This window comes from Marmota marmota, unplaced genomic scaffold (assembly GCF_001458135.2).
Source record: "Marmota marmota marmota unplaced genomic scaffold, marMar, whole genome shotgun sequence".
Classification (NCBI taxonomy): domain Eukaryota; kingdom Metazoa; phylum Chordata; class Mammalia; order Rodentia; family Sciuridae; genus Marmota; species Marmota marmota.
The window spans coordinates 4,604,738-4,625,732 of NW_026000242.1; the positions used below are offsets into that span (position 1 = coordinate 4,604,738).

Genomic DNA, 20,995 nt, shown 5'->3' on the forward strand with positions numbered 1-20,995 from the left:
CGGGGGTGGGTCCCTCGCCCCAGCCCGACTCTGCGTGGAAGAAGAGGGCGGGGACCCGCGCAGGGAGGAGAGCCGAGGAGGCGAACGGGGGCATGACTCGTGCAACTTGCGGCGGGCATCTGCCGAGCCTCTGAGCCGGCGGCAGCCCGGGCCCCGGATTGCGGCCGCGCGGATCCCACCCTGCCCACCCCGCCCCGGCCGACGGCTGCGGCTGACCTGGATCCTCCGAGCGCCCGCCGGCCGCCAGCGATCCGCCCTCGTCTTCCGGGCTGGTTTCTGGAGCGCGAGGAGCGCCCTCCTCGCCTCCCTTCTCATCGGTCCCCGGGACCCCGATGGCTCGGATGGGGCTTGCGGGCGCCGCTGGACCCTGGTGGGGACTAGCTCTCGGCTTGACCGCGTTCTTCCTCCCAGGTAAGCGCGTTCACCTCTGCCCCCCCCCCGCCACCCATCCAGTGCTTCCCCTGGGCTGGGAACTGGATGGCGGGCACTACTGGGTTGCAGGGAGTGAACGGAACCACAAAAGTTGGGTCACGGCTTGGATAAAAGGGGAAGTAGGAGGTGGCGCGGCGGAGAAAGAGAGGTTGAGGAGCCGAACAGCCTGCCCTGCAGGGAAGCAGTTAGATGCACGTCTCTGTGTAGCAAGAAAGCACTTTCTCCGCTCAGTTCTTCACAAAAAATAATAATATGTAATAGCGTTCTATTTATTTAATAACCAGTTCTCAGCTCGAGAAGCAGTTTGGAAACACTGCATGTTACATAAATGCAAAATAATCACCGTAATCACCGTCTCGGGGTGTGAGACAACAGCCCCAGGGGGAGGGCGTCAGTCTAGGAGCTGGTGGGCTGTGGGTTTGGGGGATGGCAGGGGGGCTTCGTTTCTTTCGTCGTCCCCTTGCCAGACGGTCTCAGGCTCTCGGCCCCCTCCCGCCGCACATCGCTCCACCGCGGGCACGGAGAGCCAGCTCCTGCTGCAGAGGCGGTTCCTCGCTCACCTGCGGTTCCTTTCCTGGAGGGTGAGGCCCGAACTGCTGGGGATCGCAAACTCGGCCTTGCGCGGGACTGGGCTCCGCCTTGGAACTCCGCTTCTAATGCTAGGGGTTCTCCCGGGAGGAGGTGCCACGGGCTTCGTGCCAGCCAGGTGGCTGCTTGACCCACTTTCCCGAGGGGCCACGAGGGTGCCACGAGCGTATCCTTCCTTCCTCGAGGTGCGGGCTGCCAGCAGCCAAAGGGTTAATACAGCGCAGGACCCTGAGGTGGCCCACAGTGGACCACTCTGACGGGTGGGGTGGGGGCGGAGGCTGGGACCAGCCCAGGCATATTGTGCTGGGGAATGAACTGGAAAATGCGTTTAGGAGGCAAATCCGACCGATTCCCCTTGCCTAGATTTAACCCTTTGTGTCCCTGGGGAAGCTACTGGGTTCCCAGTGGGACACCCAATTTGGGTCAAGGTGGGGGAAGGGTCCTTGTAGCCCTCTGGGAAGAAACCTGAGATGATGACCTCTGCCCCTAGCAGAGGGAGGGGGGCAAAGGGGAGCTTGACTGAAGCACATGGTCCTCACTTTGCAGTTTCAGGATAGAGGGGTGGGAATACAGAGACTTGTTCCCCCTGGGGCAAGAATATGAGATTTCCAGTGAATCTTCCAGTCAGAGTTGCCAGGCAGTTTGTTAGAGGGGGTCAGCTTGGCTGTCGGGGTTTGGGGTTTGAGTGATCTTCTGAAAGGCAGGAGCCTGACCTCATTATTTCTGTGCCCCTTTTCCTACCAGCCAGCTCACTGCTGGAGCTCCACAAATCTGGCAGATGCCAGGGAGAGCAGTTTGTGAAAACAGGTGTGTGGGGAGGAGGTGTCCCCACCCCTGAATCCTGGGGTGCAGCTCTCCTAAGGGGGAGAGGGGAAATTCCAGGGCTCACTGGTGTCATTGCCACTTCCCATGGCCATGACTGAGCCCCCTTCCCCCAGAGTGTCCTTATGGAAGTAAGAGGTCTACATCTCACACTGGACGGCCTGGGAAGCCCAGGACATACAGAAGCTTGGACTCCAGGACTTGCTTGATCACAGGGATCTGTGCTTCTGGGAATCCTTTGATTCCACACATCCACATTCAACCCAGAGGAGGGAGAGTTTGCCCAGAGCTCTGGTTGCTTCTAGCACACTAGGGGTTAACCTAATCCTGGGATGGACAAAGGGCGGGAAGGTTTGGGGAGAGGGATGAAATCAGCCTCATTCTCCCCTCCTTTTGTTGCTCTCTCTCCCCAGTTTTATGTTGAAGGGTGGTTAATTCCATCTTCGGTGGCTAGAGGCCTGCTGTGTTCCACCTGCTTAGGAAGGGGGACTGGGAGGTGACCCTCAACTGGCTCAAGGTAGACACTCCCTTCACCAAAAATCCAAATGAGAGCTTGGGGTGCCAAAAATGGAGCCACAGCAGAGACAGGCAATTAATAAGTGTTCTCTGATTGATTGTAACTGATGGATGGGTGGCTTTCGAGGCAGCCAAAGTTCCAGACTCACCAAGCTCCTTGATCCACTGCCTGCGTGCCTTGCTTTCTCTGGAGTCCACTGTGAAAGGCAGGTAGATATGGTTGTTCCCAGTTTGACCCTTGAATAGAGGCCAGTAGGCCCAGAAGTGGCCAGCCCACCCAACTTACACACACACACACACACACACACACACACACACACTCCTTTCTGATTGCTGGCTCCTGCTTCTCTCTGGGGACTTGCCAATCTGCTGCTCTTTTCTGGGTTCTCCTGGGTTGTGATAGGGAGCATTGTGGGGGTGGGGAGGGAGGAGCCCCTAGTGTGTTTGATGGCACCTGACCACAAACACTCCCAATCCAGCTACTAGAGTGTACACAGGAAAATTTGTTTCAACAACACAGACTTTACCAGGCAGGGTGGTGAAAGCCCTAGAGCCTGTCTTTGTTTCCTGACATTGACACTCTGTGGTTCCTTCCCGTTAACTTAGAGGAGAGGGTCAGTGGGGCGTGTGAACTGCAGCCCAAAGAAAGATGGGGAGCCCTAGGAGGAGGAGGAGGAGGAGGAGGCGGAGAACCTGCCTGAGAAGCAGGTGTCCCATCTACACCACACCCTCCCTAATTGGCTTCCCTACACCTTTTGTCTGGAAAGAGAACACACACCCCAGGTGTCATGCACACTCTCTCTCGGAAGACCTGTCGGGCCACATGTACCCCTCTGCAATCTGTGTACAGCTCACTGTCATGAGGTGGTTTACTTTGAAACTCTGAGTGTTAGAGCTGTCGGGTTATTTCCTCCCCATTTCTCACAGACAGTGGTGTTCTCGGGCTTGCTGGGCAGGGCATTGTGGCAAAACCAATTCTGCTGGCCCAAGGCTTGCAGTGTGTGTCCACAGCTGACTCCAGGCCTGTTTTTGAGGCAGCACCGTGGAGAGTGTCTCAGAATCAGATCAGGGCCTAATCCAGGCAGGAGGGATCAGGAGACACTGGACCCAGGGACCTGGCTGAATGGCCTAGCAGGTGTCTTTTCTACCTAGACTCCTGAGCATGTAGCCCCAGATGCCCGATGCTGGCTGACATCAGGAGTTCATCAGTTCCTTTCTCCACCACTTGGCTTTGCACGATGAATCCACCTTGGCCACAGCCTGGGCCGCCTGACCTGCAGGCCCAGTTTATGCTGGAGTTTATGCTGGAGCTGGCTAAAACCCTAGTGCTGACAGCTGAGCAAGTGGGCCAGGCTGGAGGGGCAGAGGGTCGCCTCCAGTTGCTGTGACTATGATGCTGCCATTGTTTAGCACCTGACTAATGTTCACTGTTCAGCACAAACAGAAAACACCCAAGGGAGGTGTGAATGTATCTTCGATTTTTCTGATTGTATCGTTCCTGGTTAACCTGGTAAATTGAATGCCTCCTGGCCTGGGGAAGGGGCAGATGGAGAGGTGTCTGCGTATTCACCTGTTCGACTGATTTCTTTCTTTCTTTCTTTTTAAAAAACTTTGATCATTAGCCAGCACGCCAGGCTAGAGGGACGTTAGCCAGTTGTGGAACTTGGCCTGTAACGTTTTTAGAGTCTTGCCTTTGGTCTGGAGTGGTTGTGTGCACGGCTTTGTGTGTTCATGTTGATGATCTGTAGTTCCCTGTCACAAGTGCAGCTCTCTGGGGACTAGGATGAGGAGGTGTGAGCACCTATGTCTGCCGGTCATCATGGGACTAGAGCCATAGAGTATCAAATGTACGTTCATATAGAACTGATTTCCTATGGCATGCTGATGGATTTTGTGAGTGGTTCTAAGCTTTGAAAATGCCTGTGTCTATGTCAGAGTGTCAGCGAGGGTGACTTTGGGAGGAGACCCAGGATTTGCCCTTGGCCAGCTCCCTCCAGGACAAGCTGCCTGGTCTGGGTCCAGGTCCTTTAGGTGGGTGGGTACCCTGGGAGCTGCTGCTTTTTCTCCTCTGCCCTTGGCTTTAGACTAGGCCTCGGCATCCTCAGCAGGAGGCACCTGAGACCTTGACAACACCTGGAGAGACTCTCCTGTCAGCCTTCTGTTTTCTCTGTGGCCAGCGGAGCAGTGTTTGAGCCTGGGGTAAACCCTGGCCTGCCCTGTGGGTTCTCATGTCCCTGAATGGCTGGGATTGGCAGAGGGAGATAGGTTTTCAGCTCCTGATTTAGCATCTTTGCTTCCTGCTTGGGTACTTGGGGGAAAGAATCACAGGAGGGGGATAGTAAATCCTGGATTTTTAAAAAATAACATGAACAGAGGGCTTCAGTTCTCCATAAAAAGCCCTGCAGAGCCATTTGCATGCCCAGGTCGGCAATTTTAGGTTTTCCTAGAAACATGGTTTGAGCCTCAGAAAGTAGGAGCCCTCTTGTTATAAAGGAAGTGGCAATGAGAGGCAAGGAGTAGAGAGAGGATAGTCCTAGGAGCCCAGTATCCTGTGCCCAGGCCAGCTGGAAAATGTTTTGCCCGTGGTGCCAGCCCCCCTCCATAGAGACCAGGTCTGCAGAACTGGTAGCAGATGTGCTGGCTGGGGCAGGAGTAACTTAAGATCTGAGCAGGATCACCTTGCAGAGGGAATGCCCCGAGCTGGAGATAACACCCCTTAGTCCAGTTAACTCTTTACACTCTGGAGTCTCATTCACTGTTTGGAACTGGGAGACAGGCAAAGAGAAAAGACATCAGGCCCTATCTGAAACCTCAACCCGTTCCACAAGGAGCACTGAACTCCGTGCAACAAGAGGAACTCAAAAAGGACTCAAAGACATTCTGACAGCACACTGTAGAATTTTCAGGGCAGTGGATAATCCCAGGTTTATCCTGGGTAGGGCTCAGGAGAGGCCATAGGTGTATATTCACTGGGTCTTAATGGGAATTGTGCCTTTCAGGTTCCCAAGGGAGAGCAGAGAAGCAGATAGCCCAGTCCTCTCCCTGCCACCTGGTGGTTGCCCCATCTTGGCAGCCCAGCATAGTGACACTGTAGAGGGTGGCGATCTGGGCTCGGTTGAAATCCAGCTCCATCGACTGCTAGCTGAGTGACCTCATTGAAGTTGCTTTTCAGGCCTTGGTTTTTCCATCTGTAAAATGGGTTTCTGTCAATGCAGATTTCCAAGACTTGTGAAAATGAGATTGGGAATGATGAATGAAAAGTGCTTAGCACGTTGCCAGACATATGATAAGCATCTTGCAAAGGGTGGTGACTTCTGTCCCTACTCCTTTCCTCTGAATGCTCTTGCCTCCTGAGTGCTTGTCAGGTAGCATCACCTTTATGGCTCCCTTGAGAAAGAGACACTCAACTGCCCACCCATTGCTCTTGTCTCCAATCTGGTGCTGCTTGGAGAGTGAGTCCCTTCTCCCACTTGGACATAATAACCCAGGTGCAGCAACTGGGGAGTAGCCAGGGCTCTGGGAAGCTCAGGTGGCCTGGCTGGCTACATGCCCCTGCCCCGTGGTGGTCGAGGACTGTGCAGGGAGCAGGTGCTACACAGCCTCCACTCTGCAGCATGTCGCCAGGGCTCTCCCAGCACCCGCCTCGCTGCCTGGCTGGAGCCCAGCTGGGGTGCCATTGCCCATCTGGAGCACTGGCTGTGGCAGCATCCTGGCTGGCAGGGAGGGCCTGGGACTTGGCCTCTGCCTCCTTCAAACTTTCACATTTGAGGAGAGGATAGACAACAAGACTCTCTCGGGGAGTCTACCCCCCTGGTGAAATGGTATGAGCCAGATAGGTAGTGAAGTCCCTCCTGGGGCTGCTCCTCCTCTGTTGCCTCCCCTATCACAGATGGAACCCTTCTGCAACATTATAATGACAACAGTGTTTGTTTTCAGCTCATCTATCCTCTTCCTGACTGTTCCACCCAATATATAGGCCTTACTAGCATGACCTCCACCTTACAGAGGAGGAAAGTGAGACTTAGTTTTGGTACCTTGCTGCCCATCTCATGCCAGTATGGCCAAATTAGGTGCCAGGACTTGAGACTGCAAACCCAATAGATCAGGAAGATGAAATGAGCTGGGTTGGACAGCCAGGCTGGATGTGTCCTCACTGAATGTGTCCATGAGATGGCCGTCCACTTCACCTGCCACCGCCACCTTTAGTCCCCTGCAGTGTGAGCCAGAGCATGGCAGCTCCCTGGGAAAGTAAGGGATGAGTTGAGAATGTAGACTGGGGAAGGGCCCAGCTGGAGCTGGCCATGGACCCAGGGTAGTCTGAGTGCGGGATGCCAAGGGCCAAGGGAGCCGTGGGCATCCCTCCTCCACTCCAGGGATGTGGCCTGAGACGTGGCCATGAGCTGTGAGTGTGGAGCTTCGGGGTACAGGCAGGCCCAGGGCAGGGTGTGGCCTGGCTCAGGGCAGAGGGCAGGTACTCATGGACTAGATGGCACAGCCAAGAGGGGCAGAGGGACAAGATTTGGTGGATAGAGTTAACTCCTCTCCTTGGCCACCCCCACTTCTCTGGTCTGCACAGACCCCAATTTCATTCCCAGTTTATGAGGAGTCTCATTACCAAGCCACAGACAATAAAACCCGCCTGACCACTTTGGCCCGAATCTCATTAGAGGACATTAGTTCCGCTGGCTGGTGGCTCCTTTGGGACACAGCTGCAGGCGTGGCCTGAGAGGGAAATAGCCCATTGGCCATAGGCGTCAGAATGTCTCATTGGGCAGCTGAGTTCAGTCTATGAGCTTACATGAAGTCCCTTCCTCTGAAATCACCACATGCATGCTCCCCAAGCCTGGAAACTTGGGGTCCCAAGTTTCTCTACCCCCTGGAACTCTTAGTTCTGCCCCTGGCCTAAAGGGGAGAAGGACGCAGTACCTCTGGGACTGTTCTAAGAGTCTGCCTCCTCTAGAAGGAGCTGGCTCTGAAGCTCAGCCCGCAGCATTCCTTGGAGGAGGGCTCTTGGGGACAGGTGACAGCATACCCAGTCACACCTGTACAGCTAGAGCAGAGATGGAATTGGACATCCTTGCAGTGGCCTTGGCCTGAATCTTGGCTCATCTTTCTATCCAAAAAGCAGGGGGTGGGGACTTGGAGACACCATGGCAGAAGTTCTTTCCCACCTATAAGTGAAGTTTCACTCAGGACTGAAAGAGCAGCCACCACCAGGGGCCACCTGGTAGCCTTGTCAGGAGCTTCCTGGTCCCGTCTCCTCCCTGGGGTTGAGTCCCTAGGCTACTGTGATAGGGCCTGGGATTCCACCCACCGGAGACAGGATTGGTTTTTTCTTAGCAGATTCTGGTGCCCGTCGCTGCCTCCACTCTGCAGTCTCTTTCTCTCCCACCACCCGGCTTCCAGAGCACCACCGTGGCCTGGTGGGTGTCACTGAAAAACAAGACCAGAGCAAAGGGAAGCACATCCCCTCCCTTGGTGCCTCAGGCTTTTTGGAAAAAATACAGGCTAGACCCAAATGACTGCTTCTGGGCACACCTGGGCTCACTTGACCCCCACAAGTGGTCACACAGGTCAGTTCATACTTTGGCAGGGGAGCTGCTATTCCCGTCAGCTGAGTCAGCGGAGATTGGACAGCCAATCTGTGATCAGATAAGAGTCCTTATCTGAGAGTAGGGGACAAGAGGCCTATGTTGGGCCCATGAAGCAACCCCATAAGGTCCTGTCTGCAGTTCTTCTGGAGCACAAGCCCCACGTGGGATTGGGGAGGTAGCTGCCGGGAATGGAGTTCTCCCTGAGCTGTGCCCCGGGTCCCCTGGGTCCCTCCCACTCTTGGTCCTGGTGTCTTGTGGGCAGATGCGGTTAGCTGCTAGGATAAGAGCAGGGTAGAGGAGGTGCCTTGGAGCCAAGCCAGCCCTGTTACTACTTCACACGGGTCCCACTGCAGGGGAGGTGACAGCAACATCATTACTGGCAGCCAGACTCCTGACTATTTGTGCCCACACTGCTGCTTTGGATGACTGTACCCCAGAAGGACACTCATAGGCCCTGGAGCATGTGATGGCTGCGCCGCTAGCTCATCTCCCACTGCCCTCCCTGCACCCCACCCTGCTCACTCTGGTGCTTCCCCACCCAGTGCCATTGTACCTCCTGTTCCCTCACATTCTCCCTTCCAGCCCATAGACACTAACTGCTGAGGTCAGGAGCCACTGCAGTCCTCAGGCTTCCCAGTTGAGGACCACCTCTTCACTCACAGCCCCAGCACCTAGCTGTGCCACCCTGTGGACTGATACTCTCCACCTTGCTCGGTAGTTCTTTGAGCCTGAAGTTTGTCTTCTCCACAGTACTGAGAGTTCCCTTGCTGATGCGGCTTGGTTTCCCCGGGGTCTAGCCTAGTGGGCCACTAGTCCATGCCACATGGAGAGACGGTTGCTCATAAGGACTGTTGGTGATGATGATAAAAAAAAAAAAAATTTATTGAGAGCCCTGGGTGCCAGGCCTGTTGTAAACATCTTACAGGTAATAACTTATTTGATCTTCATAGCAACTCATGGAGAAGGTACTTCTGTTTTCTCCATTTTTACAGATGGGAAAATGAGGCCCAGACAAGAGTCTTGTAACTCACGATTGGTCACAAGGCTAGTAAAAGTGGCAGAGCTAGGACTCAGGCCCAGAAAGTCAGGTCAGAGTCTATGATCCTACCACTTGACTAAGCCACCTATCTTCTGGCAGGCGGGAGGCTGGGTGATGGAGGAGACAGCCTGGAGTACTCATGAGACCCTGCTTCCAGAACTGTCCACCACCTCCACATAGCACCTAATGTTTACACTGTGTCCCTTGATGGCTCTGGAATAATCTGGTGCTGTCATTGTATATTCCCTGGAGCACCTGGGGAGCTATTAGTCCTGTATATTCCAAGAGTTACTGTTATTTTCTTTGGATACCTTAGAAGTATTAGAAATACAGTTGTAGTGAGCATGATGGTACACACCCCAAATCCCAGCAATTCATGAGGCTGAGGCAGGAGGATTGCAAGTTTGAGGCCAGCAACTTAGCAAGGCCCTAAGCAAATAAGTAAGACCCTATCCCAAAATTTTAAAAAATAAAAAGGGCTGGGAATTAACTCAGTGGTAAAGTGCCCCAGGGTTTAATACCCAGTACAAAAAGAAGAAAGAAAGAAATACAATTGTTATATCCCTGGTATATCCTGCCCTGGTCACTGCTGTACCTTGGGGGTTTTCGTGTGGCTGTGCTAGAGTGGAATGTTTTGATGTTCCTTTTTCATCCCCTGAATCTGGGGACATCATCTCCCACCACATTTTGTGGTGAGACTAGGCCAGGCATAGAAGCTTCCCCAAGAGAACCTGTGGAACTGCCCCCAGCAGGTGTCCCAGGCTGGCCCCGCATCATGAATGGGTCCAGGACTCAGCAAGCTGATCCTATGCCAGATCCCATCCCAAGCTTCTGGAAGGTTTTGGTCTCTCTTTCCCTCTCCCAGAGATCTCAAATGATGGCAAGGGCGGGGCCCCTGCCTGGGAGTGAGGGAAGAAGAGGATTTAGGGTGTTCACCTGCGCAGGCTGCTTTGATCTCCTGGGATGAAAGGGCTGGTGCTTCCTCTGCCCCAGGCAGACCAGGGACAGGGAGCTGGGGATAGAGGCAGTTGATCTTGGGGCCAGGCCTCCTCAGCCTCACAGCAGGGGTAGAGAACATCCTAGTAGAGATCACAGGAGCAGAAAAACCAAAACCCTTTCCTGATGTGTAACTAAGGGCTAAGCATCAACTTCGGACGGTACACATGCCGATGTCCTCTCAGTCACCCAGGCCCAAAGCTCCTCCTGGCACCCCCTGACCCTAGGTTACCCTGTGGGCTCGGGCCTCACAGACTCCCTTGCTTAATTAGGAAGGTAACTTGGCTGCAGAACAGTCATCTGATCTGTTTCGACGCCAAAGAGAAATTCCTCCTAGACCCTCTGCTGTTCCAGATTATCCATGCTCCGTTAGCTTGAATTACCACATGGCCCCTGTGGCCCAGACACCAGCCATAGACATGTGATAGTGCTGGGGGCTAGAATCTACCCTGCACCCAGGAAGTGCTTGGAAGTTGTAGGAGGAAGGTGGGCTTAGGCCCTTCCTGAGTCCCTCCAAAATCCAAGGATTGCCCAGCAAGCACACAGGGTCCCCTGACCAGACCTGCAGATGGCTGCCCTGATTGTGGGCCAGACCATTTTCATGCCCCTTTTCTCTGCCCCCTGGAGCGGGACCTCCTCGTAGGGCTTTGAATCTACAGCAGAAGCTTCCTGCACTAGCTCCCAGGTCTCAGTTGGAGCAGAGGCAGGGACAGGCATCTCCCCAAGTGTAAATAAGATCAGAGCAGAGCAGCCACACTGCACTGGATGATTTTATTATGTTTGCCCACTTCCCCCGCCCCCTGAACTGTCTCCATCTCATTGGCCTAGATTGCTGCATCTCTCAGAATGATGGATGGGCCTCCTCTCTCTTCCCAGGGAGGGTGGCCAGCCCTGCTATATCGTCCTGCCCGGCCCCTTCCCAGATTTATTCCCTATGTTTATGTGGCCAGAGAGTCATCAGTGTCCTGGGCTGGCTGAGCACTCTGATTATCTCCACTGGATTGATGGATGGGCCGTTGGTGAACTTAGGCGACAGACCACTGTTCCCTGCTCCCGACTCTGCCCTGGCAATAGCACCCTTCCCTGCCCTCCCAGGAGTCAGATAATGGGCTGGGATCAGTACTGAAGAGAAGCAGGAAGGATGGGGTGGGGGCAGTGACAGTCCTTGGCGCCCACCTCTCAGGGGCTGCTGCTGCAGAGAGAGCAGAGAAGGGTGTCTGTGGCCTACTCTGCCCCAAGCTCTGCTTGGAAACACCTTTCCTAGGAAATGTCCTTGATGGCCCTCTCCCACCTCCTATCGCTCCATTACCCTGTCCCCTTGGCACTTGTGTACACAGTTTGCTCTATAATGATAATCTGTGTGGTTTATGTGTTTCTTTACAAGTGTTTTTATGTCCTCTGTGTGTGTATGAGGGAGGTTTATGGTGTGTGTGTGTGTGTGTGTGTGTGTGAGGTCACATGATGTGTGTGCGCGCGGGCGTGGGCATGCACGCCTGCTCCTGACTAGACTGATTGCCATCTTCATGGGCTGGGGCTCTCACCCAGCTCCTGGGGTGGGGGGCACAGCCTGGGTGCCAGGGTGTGGTGGAGGGGGAAAGGATGGGAGGCAGCCAAAGACGATGAGCGTCTGAGCCTGGGTCTACACTGCCCTCAGCCTCCAGTTAGAGAATAGGCTGAGGTCAGTTAGGTCATTATTTTGTCTGTATGATCACAAACAACTGGTTTGACTATTTTTCTTCTCTAAATTGAAACCACTGGTTATTTTGGAGCCAAATCATGTCAGCATTTTAAGACTTACCTGTGTCAGTCTTAAAATGAGCATCTCGTCTTCTCTAAACTTGACTTCCCTTAACTGTAGAATGGGGGCCAGGGGGTCCTGAGAGGCTCACAAGAAGTAAACAGGAAGAGCCCTCCCAGCAGGTGTGACCTGGAATGTTGTGGGGTCCCTTCACCAGGATGGTCAACATGGGTGGACCAGGAACTCAAGCCCCAGGGCTCTTGCAGGCAGATCCACCCCCCATCCCCAGAGGGTCACCAGGGGAGCTCAGTGGCTCCTGAAGCCAAGACGCCTGGGCCTCCTTCAGGGGAGTTGGAAGCGCAGGATTGTGACTGCCCCAGGGTGCAGTGTAGAGAGAGCCAAGGCCTGTGGGTCACCCTCCCTGCCTAGATATGCAGGCGCGGCTGTGACTACGCCAAGCACTGTACTGTCCTTCACCCTCCAAGGCAGAGTCTGCTTGTCCCCCTCCCAAGGCCAGTTCAGGAAAGAGCCTCCCAGCAGGTGCACAGCTGAAGGTACCTCTCTGGGCAGAGGAAGACAGAGATGGGTCAAGTCTGAATCCTAGAGTCTGAGCATTGCAATCCCTTTCACATCCTAAAACCTCTTAATGACATCCCTTCCAGTTGGTGGATCAGCCAACTTGAACACGAATGTCCCAAGTGGTGGGGAACTCACCACCCTCTGTGGAAACCCCCATAGTGCTCTCTGCCCCACATTCCCCTCTACACTCAACCAAGATCTATGTTTTGGAAGCTGCTGCCCATCAGTCCTGTTTCCGCCCCTCAGAATGGCACTGAGTACATCTGATCCTACACATGACGTCCCCCAGGCACCTGGACTGCCTGAACTCCAGTGTCCCCACTCCCATAAGCTCATGTGATCCAGTCTCATACCTCACGGTCTCAGATGCCGTCTTCGGTGTCTAGATCCCCAGTCACAGGGGAGTTGCTCACAGAATTGAACCTGGTGCTCCAGATGTGGGCTGAGCAGCCTGGAACATTGGCCTCTGATTGCCTGCCTTCAGCCACAGCTGTCCAAGACCTAAGAGTGGCAGCGCGGGTCGCTGTCTGCACCTCACCATCCTTCCCATCCTTTCCAGCCCTCACCCCTTCCCACCCCTGTTTTCTTTTGGATTAACAATAAATTGCAGTGAAAGATCTGCTTATCTCCAGCAGGAATTAAGGAATTAAGCTGGTGATGGGGAGAGAAAGGAGGCAAGAGGGAGCATATTGCCAAGCATCAGGGTGCACAGAGGCCAGGGGTGTGTGTGCAGGGGGTAGCAGGGCTGGGGGACAGGACTCTCTGCTCACATTAGTAACCCTGGTGGTAGGCTGGGCCCTCCTGGGGGTGGACTCAGCCGCTTTGAAATGGGTGTGCTGACTAGTGGAAGGAGGTGCACCACAGTGCCACAGGTGGGGTGATCTCCTGGCGGCCTCTCCTGTCATTCACCAGTGCTGCCTGACCCAGTGCAGCGGCTCTGTGGCGTGTTGCAGCACGGGGAGGGCGAGCCACAGCACGCTGCAGGGTAGGGTGCCGAGCTCTTTTGACGTTAGGATACAGAGGCAAATGCTGCAGTCAGAAGTCCAGGGGTTCCTACCTCGCAGGCAGTTTGTGAGCACTGTCCTGGCGCTGAAATGGCCCCAGGCAGGCCCTGCCACTCCCCTGAAGGGGTATCACCCTGGGGTGCTGGGTTTCTGTGCTCAGACAGTCACGGCCCCTGGCCAGGCCAGCATCCCGGCCAATGGTCAAGAGCGCAGGGAAGCAGGACCCATGGGAAGTTCAGCAATGACGGAGAGGGAGCCAGAACCAGGGCCTCAAGTCCAGGAGTCAAAGCTGGTTAATAATCAGTAACTAACTCTGGTTAATAATCAGTAACTCTGGTTAATAATCAGTAACTCTGGTTAATAATCAGTAACTCTGGTTAATAATCAGTAACTCTGGTTAATAATCAGTAACTCTGGTTAATAATCATTGGGGTTTTTTTTTACCCAATTTTAATTCCCCTGCCTCCTGTAACCCTGGAGACCTTTCTAGGCTATGTCCAGGCTCAGAAAAGAAGCCCCCCCCCCACCCCTAACCTGGGTCACCACAGCCCAGCCAAGCTTCGCCCTCTGACCCTCCCACTGCCACCCCCTCCCCCAGCTGGGTCTGGTCTTTAGAGCCATCGTGGTGTTTAATCTCCAAGAGAGATTAGTGACCTGCTCCACTGCCCTCCCCCACAGGCTGTTTGGAGGCCCCTAGATATTTCCTGCTGGACGGACAGGCCCCGTGGCCACCCAGAGAGGGTCTCCCCAGCTGCTGCCCCATTGACTCTTTTGGCTTTGGGCCTTTTCTGCTGACCGTGCAGTGTCATGGGTGGCACTGTGGGAAATGTTCCCCTAATCCTTTGGGTGAGATCAGTCAATCAACCAACAAATGCTCTTTGGACATCCGCTCTGTGAGGAAAAATGCTTTAAGCAACTAGAAACATTCAAGACTTGACTCTTCTGGTGGCATCAGGAGGCACTTGAAGACACCTGACCCCAGGCGGGTGGCTTAGGGTGAGGAAGCGCAGAGGTCCGTGTGTCTTGGGGGTTGGCATTTTTCATCTCTTAACTGCTGGGAAACTTCTGGCTGGAGTTTGTCCAGGTTGGCCTGCCTGTGGCCTGGGGTCCTGGGCACAGTCCCGTTCTGATGGTGGTCAGAAGAGTTTTCTAGAGCTGTTTTTGAAAGCCTTGTGGTCAGGGGAGAAAGACGGGGCAAAGAAAGGGAATAGAGAGAAAGGAGGCAAGGGTTGAAGTAGGGGACCTGGGAGTGGGGTCTCCTGTCAGCCCCGATCCTTTGTGTGGGCTGAGGCTGAGTACAGTAGTGGTGGCCTGTCCTCAAAACAGATGTGGCCCCCGGCCTCTGCAGTGATGCACAGAGTTTCCTGGGAATTATTCCAGTGGTTAAAGCTACAGGGGCTGTGACGGAGACATAGCCTGACCTGGGGGAGGGCCACAGGGGCTTCTCTGAAAGGGTGACCTTCCACTTCTGCCATGGGACTCCTGGTTCTGCTCTTTCTCCTAACCGCCTGCACCCGCTGTGTCGTCAGTTCTGTATCTCCTGCCCTCTCTGAAGGACCCCTCCCAGCCCCACCACTGCTACCAGCAGAGCGAGCACAGAGAAGTGAGAGCACATCCCTCTTCTGCTCAGAAGCCCTCATGGGCTCCCTAGTGCCACTGACTTTTTAAGTACAGGCTCCGTGACGTAAGCCCGGGCTTTCAGCCTCAGCACTGTTTTGCTGACGTGCAGACACACAGCTCTTGACTGTGGGGCCGTCCCCAGCCGTGAAGGATGTTTAGCAGCATCCCGGCCTCCTCCCACTAAGGGAGCATCCTCCTCCTCACCCATGATGCAGTGGTACAATAAAAATTGTCTTCAGACATTGCCGAAGGTCCCCCCGGGGGCAAAAGCACCCCCAGTTGAGAACCACTTGCCTTTCACAGAAGCCCACTTTTCCAGGTACTTCCCACAACTCTACGTGGACCCACTACAGGTTCCAGCCAAAATGAGTGTTCCCACTCCCGCAGGCGCTCCTGCCTGGGCCTTGGTGACAGAGCCAGAGCCCCAGCACACCCACCTGGGAAGTGCCTGGTTCCCTCCTGACCTTTCCTCTTGTCTTCTGCTCCTGCCTAGAATTAAACCCCTCCCTCCCCCTCCCCCAGACCCTGAGCTCCATAAGGAAGGGCCTTAAAATCTCTGCTGGCCCCAGTTTAGTGCCCTGTACCCAGTATGTGCCCCATAAATGTTTATTAAAATGATGGGAGCCGGCTGGCTTCTCAAGCCCGATAAGCTCTGCGGTCTCCTTCTCTGTTTTCTCTTGGCACCCTATTTAACCCGTAGCCCAGACAGGGGACCTTCTGATGCTTCTGTTTCTCCTGACGCCTCCATACCCACCTCGTTTTATTCGCAGCAAACAAAATCATCTTTTTCCCATTTGTTCAGCATCCGCTAAGTACGGGGAGCTCTGTGGGGTGTGTGTGAGAAACTGTGCATGGCTGTGTGGCTTCACAGGCGGTGCTGAGCGATGGCAGCGTCTGGGGGGGGGGTGTCAGTGTTTGGGTCAGAAACGATGCCACCTCAGTGACGCCAGCATTGTGACTTGGGATTTCCTCATTGCTTGACACTCTAGACTCTACTCAGGTGGGCAGATCTGCTCTGTCAGCTGTGGTCCTTCGTCCTGCAGGCGTGCTCGGAGGGCTGGCCTTCGCTGCCCGGCGAACTCCTACTCCATCTTCAAAACCCAGTCAGACCTTACTCCTTTGGGAGTAAGCACCCTTCCCTCTAATCCCCCTCCCCAAATTCAATATTCCTCCCTCTGTTGTGGCACTTGGTGAGCAGCCCTGCCAGAGCAGTGCTCTGTTAACAGTTCATTTAGCCTGTGTCCTTGAGCCCCGGGACCGTCTCCGTCACAGGCGTGTGTTTATATTCCCACTCGGAGGCACTTGATAGAGTCTTACTAATGTTAATTAAATAAATGGGAATAAATTGCTGATTTTGTTTTCCAAAGCATTTTCTTTGTGCTGTGTTAAAAGTGTGCTTCTGTAATGACTTTGCTTAACCTTTCTGCACTGCTCCCGTGTGCTCCTGAGCACACAGACAGGCGTGCACGAGCTGGTTAAGTGACATGCGTGTGCTTGAGTGTGCGTGTGTGAACACATGTGAATCCGTTTCAGGGATTCTGTAAATGTAAAGGTGCATCCCCCAACATGGCCCCCGCAAAGTTGGCATTCCCTTAACCTCCATGCCCCCACCTTTGAGAAGTGAAGGGATGAAGGTAGGGAAGGCAGGGTGAGCCCCTTCCCAGGCCCCCTGCCCAGCCTCGGGTGGCCCAGGGAGTGCAGGTGGGTTGAGGGGGCAGAGCCCTGCATGGCCTAGCCGGAGCACACCCCCTTGCCTATCCATCTCTGCCCTGTTTAATTGGAATTTGGCTAGTGGAGACCATCTGTTCTATTCCGTCCTGTTTCCATGACAACCAAGTGGCTTGAGACTGAGGTTTGTGGTAAGAGAAGTGGCCTGGGGGATGCTGGGAAAAACAGCTAGGTCCTCCCCCTCGAACTCTTGAGCCTCGCCCTCTCTCCTCTCTGCCCTGCCGTCACCCCATACTCAGAGAGGGAAATAAACCTGCTCCCTGCCCAGAGCCCCCCAGTATCCTTCCCTGTCCCAGCCCCCCACCTCCTGCTCTTTCCCGGGCTGCTTTGGCTGCCCACATGCGCTCCCCCTCTCCCTCCCCTTCCATTCATAAGGACTTTCCACCCGTAGGGACTGGAGGGCCAGCCTGCTCTCCTCCCCACCCTGGGACAGGGCATGACCTGAGGCAGAAGGAGTGACCTGGGCAGTGGGATGAAGCTCTGTCATGCCTCCTCCAGCCACTTCCTTTCCCTACCCAGGTGTCTCAGAATCTCCCCACCCTGCAACGACTTTGCAAGTCTTAGAAGACTGATGGCTTTTCCTCCTTCCCAGCCCATTCCAGGACCCAGTAGCCACAGATGATAGGGCCTGGGACGCAGGGCCTTCAGCCTAGGAAGCAAGTGCTCTGTCACAGCCCAGCACAGACACTCAGGGCCCCACAGAAAGGATGGTCTTTAGAAGGTGGCCTTGGCTCCCTTCGTCCCCCAGCTGCCAGTCAGAAGAGTGACCCAGCAAGGGCACACAGCAAAGAGAAAGCTCCGGGCCAGTGGGGGCAGTGGACCACCAAGCAGGATGGCTCGACTCCCAGGGGCTCAGGCCTGGCACCCTGGGCCTGAGGAGGGGGCTTCTCTCTCATTTCAAAAGCCAGTTCTGTTTTCACAGTGTTATTTTCTGCCCTAATTTTCCCTGTCCAGGGCCGAGCCTCTTCGTGCCTGCTCTATTACCAGGGGACCTGCCTGTCTTCAAAAATAAGTGGTGTGTCTTGTCAGGTGACATGTCTGTCACTCTGGTCCAAGCCATCACATGCAGGATACGCACAAGAAACACTTGCTATGGTGGGGGTGGGGTCCAGGATCTCTCTAGCGTCCCCTCCCCCAGCAGAATCATCCCTAGGCAGGGAAGAGAGGTGGGCCTCTAGGCCTCGGAAGGGCTTTGCTCACCCATGTTTGGGGGGTGCTGCAGTCTTGTACAGGTCTCCTGGTGGCTTGCCGATCTTCAGCCTAGCTCTCCACCATGTCTTTCTTCATGTACCTCTTTTTTTCTTTTTATTGAGATACAATTCATATACCATAAAATTCACTCTTCCTGAAGCATACAGTTCAGTGACTTAAGATATTCACAAAGTTGTATGGCCGTCACCACTACCAACCCAGAGTGTTCGTTTTGCCTCCCGGAAAGGCAGCCCTGTCCTGGGCTAGCCATCGCTCCCACTTCCCTGCCCCACCTCTGGCTACCACTAAATCCACTTTCTGCATCTATGGATTTGCCTGTTCTGGACATGTTATTCCCTAAATGGAACCATACAGCTTGTGGCCCTTTGTGACTGACATGTTTGCCCTTAAAGTTCCATGTCCCTCCTTTTAAAGCACAAATGTGGCCAGGTCAGTACCTGCTTAGAATGTCCATGATGCCCCTTTGCCCACAATGTGAAGTTCAGACACTTGTCTAAAATGAGGTCTTTTAAATTGGCCCCTACCATTCAGACCTCCCAGCCCCCCAATATCTGACATTTCAGACACACCCAGGTTTCAAAGACACCCTTTCCTCTCTGAGGGACTCCTGCTCATCCTACAAGATCCAGCTAGAAACTTGATCTTGGCTGGGATCTTCCATCACCCACAGACAGAACGCCCCCCCCCAACTCCTTCACTTTTGGTTCATACTTTAAAAAACAAATAAACAAAATGCAGCACTTAGCACACAGTAATTACTTGTTTTCATGTCTGGGGCCCTTGTTAGGCTGAGTTTCCACAGAAAAAGAAAATGCCTTAGTCTTTCTCATTTCTCCACCTTCTGCGGGTTGTCACTACTGGCGGCTCCCCCCAAACACAGGCACAGCGCGTGGCACGTGTGTGTACCAAGTCATGTTTTGCAAGTCAAAGGAAGTGGAGTAGGAGAACCAGCGTCAGTGGGTTGAATCTGGGAGATGTAACTAGAAGAATCTGGAAGGAGGGGGAGGGCTCAGCAACTTGGCATGGCCGAGACGAGGTGGGTATGGCTGCCTACCTCTGTGCGTAGTCAGAGTGGAGGGAAGGTGGACGGCTTTCATGGAGGGGCATGGCCGCTGGCACAGGGGACATGGGAGATGGGGTAGAAGGTTTGGCAGAGGTGGGAGCAGAATGGGGAACAGCCACAAGAGAGGAGGAGTGACCTTTAACCAGAAAACAGGAGTGGGGCGGATACAGGGGAGGGGACGCCCAGCAGACAGGACAGTTATGCAAAGGCTCAGGGGCAAGTGAGAGTGAGCGCCTAAGATACTCTGGGGTGCAGCCTGTGTAGCAGAGGAGGAGGGCAGCGTGGAGGCTCGGCTGGCGGAGTGAGCAGGAGCCCAATAGCCCAGGGAACTTCGGGACAAGGCAAGAGCAGTGGCCTTTCCACTGCATCTGATGGAAACCTCCCCATCCTTCAAGGTTATTTAAGGATGGATGGACTTTCCCATCCACCCAGTCCCTAAGGGCAGCAATGGCCCTCCTGTTCTTGCCAGATGGAAACTACTGGAAGGCCAGGGATGGATTCTAGTTCCCCCCGTCTTCCTCTCCTCTTCCTCTGGCCCCATGGGGGTGATTTGGGTTCTCTGGCACATGTCTTGCCCTTGGACTCTGAGGACAGCCCTCTGACCCTCAGTTTCTTCTATAAATCCTGACTGAGGATAACGCAGGGGAGTGATGCCAACTCTGAGGGTTGTCCTGAGGACTCCGTGAGATAATGTATATGGGTGCTCTGAAGAGCTGGCCGGCCTTTGTCAACAGGTGTGCTGTCAGCACAGGTCAACCAAGTGAAGGACACCCAGGCCAGGGTCTCTGGTCGGGAGGAGTCTCCAAGGCCTGCCTCCCTGTTATGCCATTTCCAAGGGATTGGGAGCCCTGGTGGGAGTGGTTCTGTGCTGTTTATTTGAAGGCAGTCAGTCCTGTATTTTCTGGGGGGTGGAGGACAAACAGCTCCCACCCTCACTCTGAGGGTTTAGGCGAGCAGAGAGAAGATACACCAGTACCTGGTTGGGAAGGTCCAACCAGGATCCTCTTTGTGGGTATCCCGCAGTTCTCAGAGCACAGGAAGTCTGTCCTTCCTGGGGAGGGGGTAGTGGGCCAAGGGGCCTGCCACAGCTTGTCCCACAGGGACACAGGAGCCACTGGCCTTCGCCAGCCGGGAGGATCCAGTTCCCCAGGAGGGTGCTGAGCAGACCTTCTGCCCCTATAAAAACAAAGCCATCTAATTGCCTTTTAATCTGGAGTCGGGGTCTGCTGGTGTTGATAAGCCTCTTTCCCTTGATAAAAAGTCATTTGATCTCCTCCCTCTGTCAGAGGAAAACAGGGGAGGTGGAAGGAAAGAGAGGTGTGAGGGCCTGGCTCCCGCCAGGGGAGAGGCCACCGCAGGGGTTTATTTCTCCCAATAACAATCCTAAATAAGGGGGGACACACATCTCTCTTGTCTTAAGGCCATTGTTTGTGCAGGGCTTTCTTCTCACCCTGCCACTCCCGCCTCCCCCAAAGGCCCGGATGGGGAAGACAGCTTGTCTGCAGGCAGAGGGTGTGGGCTGCCAGCTGTCTCACTTGGACAGGTGGGAGAGGTGGCCCCACAAACCTGGATGCATCCCCTACCTTCTGGCTCTCCCTCCTCAAACTCTACAGGCCACAGAGATGCCCCAGTGACTGCAGAAGCTTCTTCACCAGTCCCCTGCCTTCACTCCCTACTGTGTCTTTCCAGCAGTTGTTAGGGATTTTGTTAAAACAGCCCAGATAGGTCCTTCCTCTGCTGACCCCTTCCCTTCAGTGGCTCCCATTTGACCCTTAGAAACCCAGGGCCCACATCATCTGTCCACTGTACCTCTCCCCTCCAGCTGCATTGGTCAAAAATTCTAGAGACACTCCCGCCTCAGGGCCTTTGCACCTTGTCTCCCTCCACCTGGAATGCTCTCCCGGGTAGTTCCAGTCCTGGCTTGCTCACCTCCTTTAGTTCTTTGCTCAAATGTCCTTTCTCCTTTCCCATTAAGGCCTTCCCAGCACACCCTTGACCAAAAATAGTCCTATATAAACTTTATCACAGTCATTGTCTTTTCTCTTGCTAGAATCTAAACTTCAC

General features: G+C 54.4%; 1 protein-coding gene and 1 long non-coding RNA gene across 9 annotated transcripts in view; one reads left to right on the top strand and one right to left on the bottom strand.

Annotated features, from left to right (window-relative positions):
* Window positions 1-20,995, top strand: part of Nectin1 (nectin cell adhesion molecule 1) — a 101,543-nt gene that overhangs the window by 422 nt on the left and 80,126 nt on the right. For both annotated transcript variants that reach the window (XM_048795819.1, XM_015489732.2), the window contains exon 1: window positions 1-411. This exon is cut by the window's left edge. In XM_048795819.1, the coding sequence (XP_048651776.1) occupies window positions 333-411 (79 nt within the window). In that variant the 5' untranslated portion in view covers window positions 1-332. The remainder of the gene's footprint in view (window positions 412-20,995) is intronic.
* Window positions 5,237-13,535, bottom strand: LOC107145769. 7 transcript variants are annotated; one of them, XR_007344543.1, is made up of 5 exons: window positions 13,362-13,535; window positions 12,658-12,805; window positions 7,673-8,800; window positions 6,393-6,598; window positions 5,237-5,546 (listed from the first exon to the last, which is right to left on the bottom strand). It is a non-coding gene; the product is annotated as an uncharacterized LOC107145769 (long non-coding RNA). The 7 variants fall into 7 exon arrangements; XR_001503953.2 differs by lacking the exon at window positions 13,362-13,535 and adding an exon at window positions 13,075-13,292; XR_007344545.1 differs by lacking the exon at window positions 13,362-13,535 and having other exon boundaries at window positions 7,673-8,000; window positions 8,659-8,800; window positions 12,658-13,068.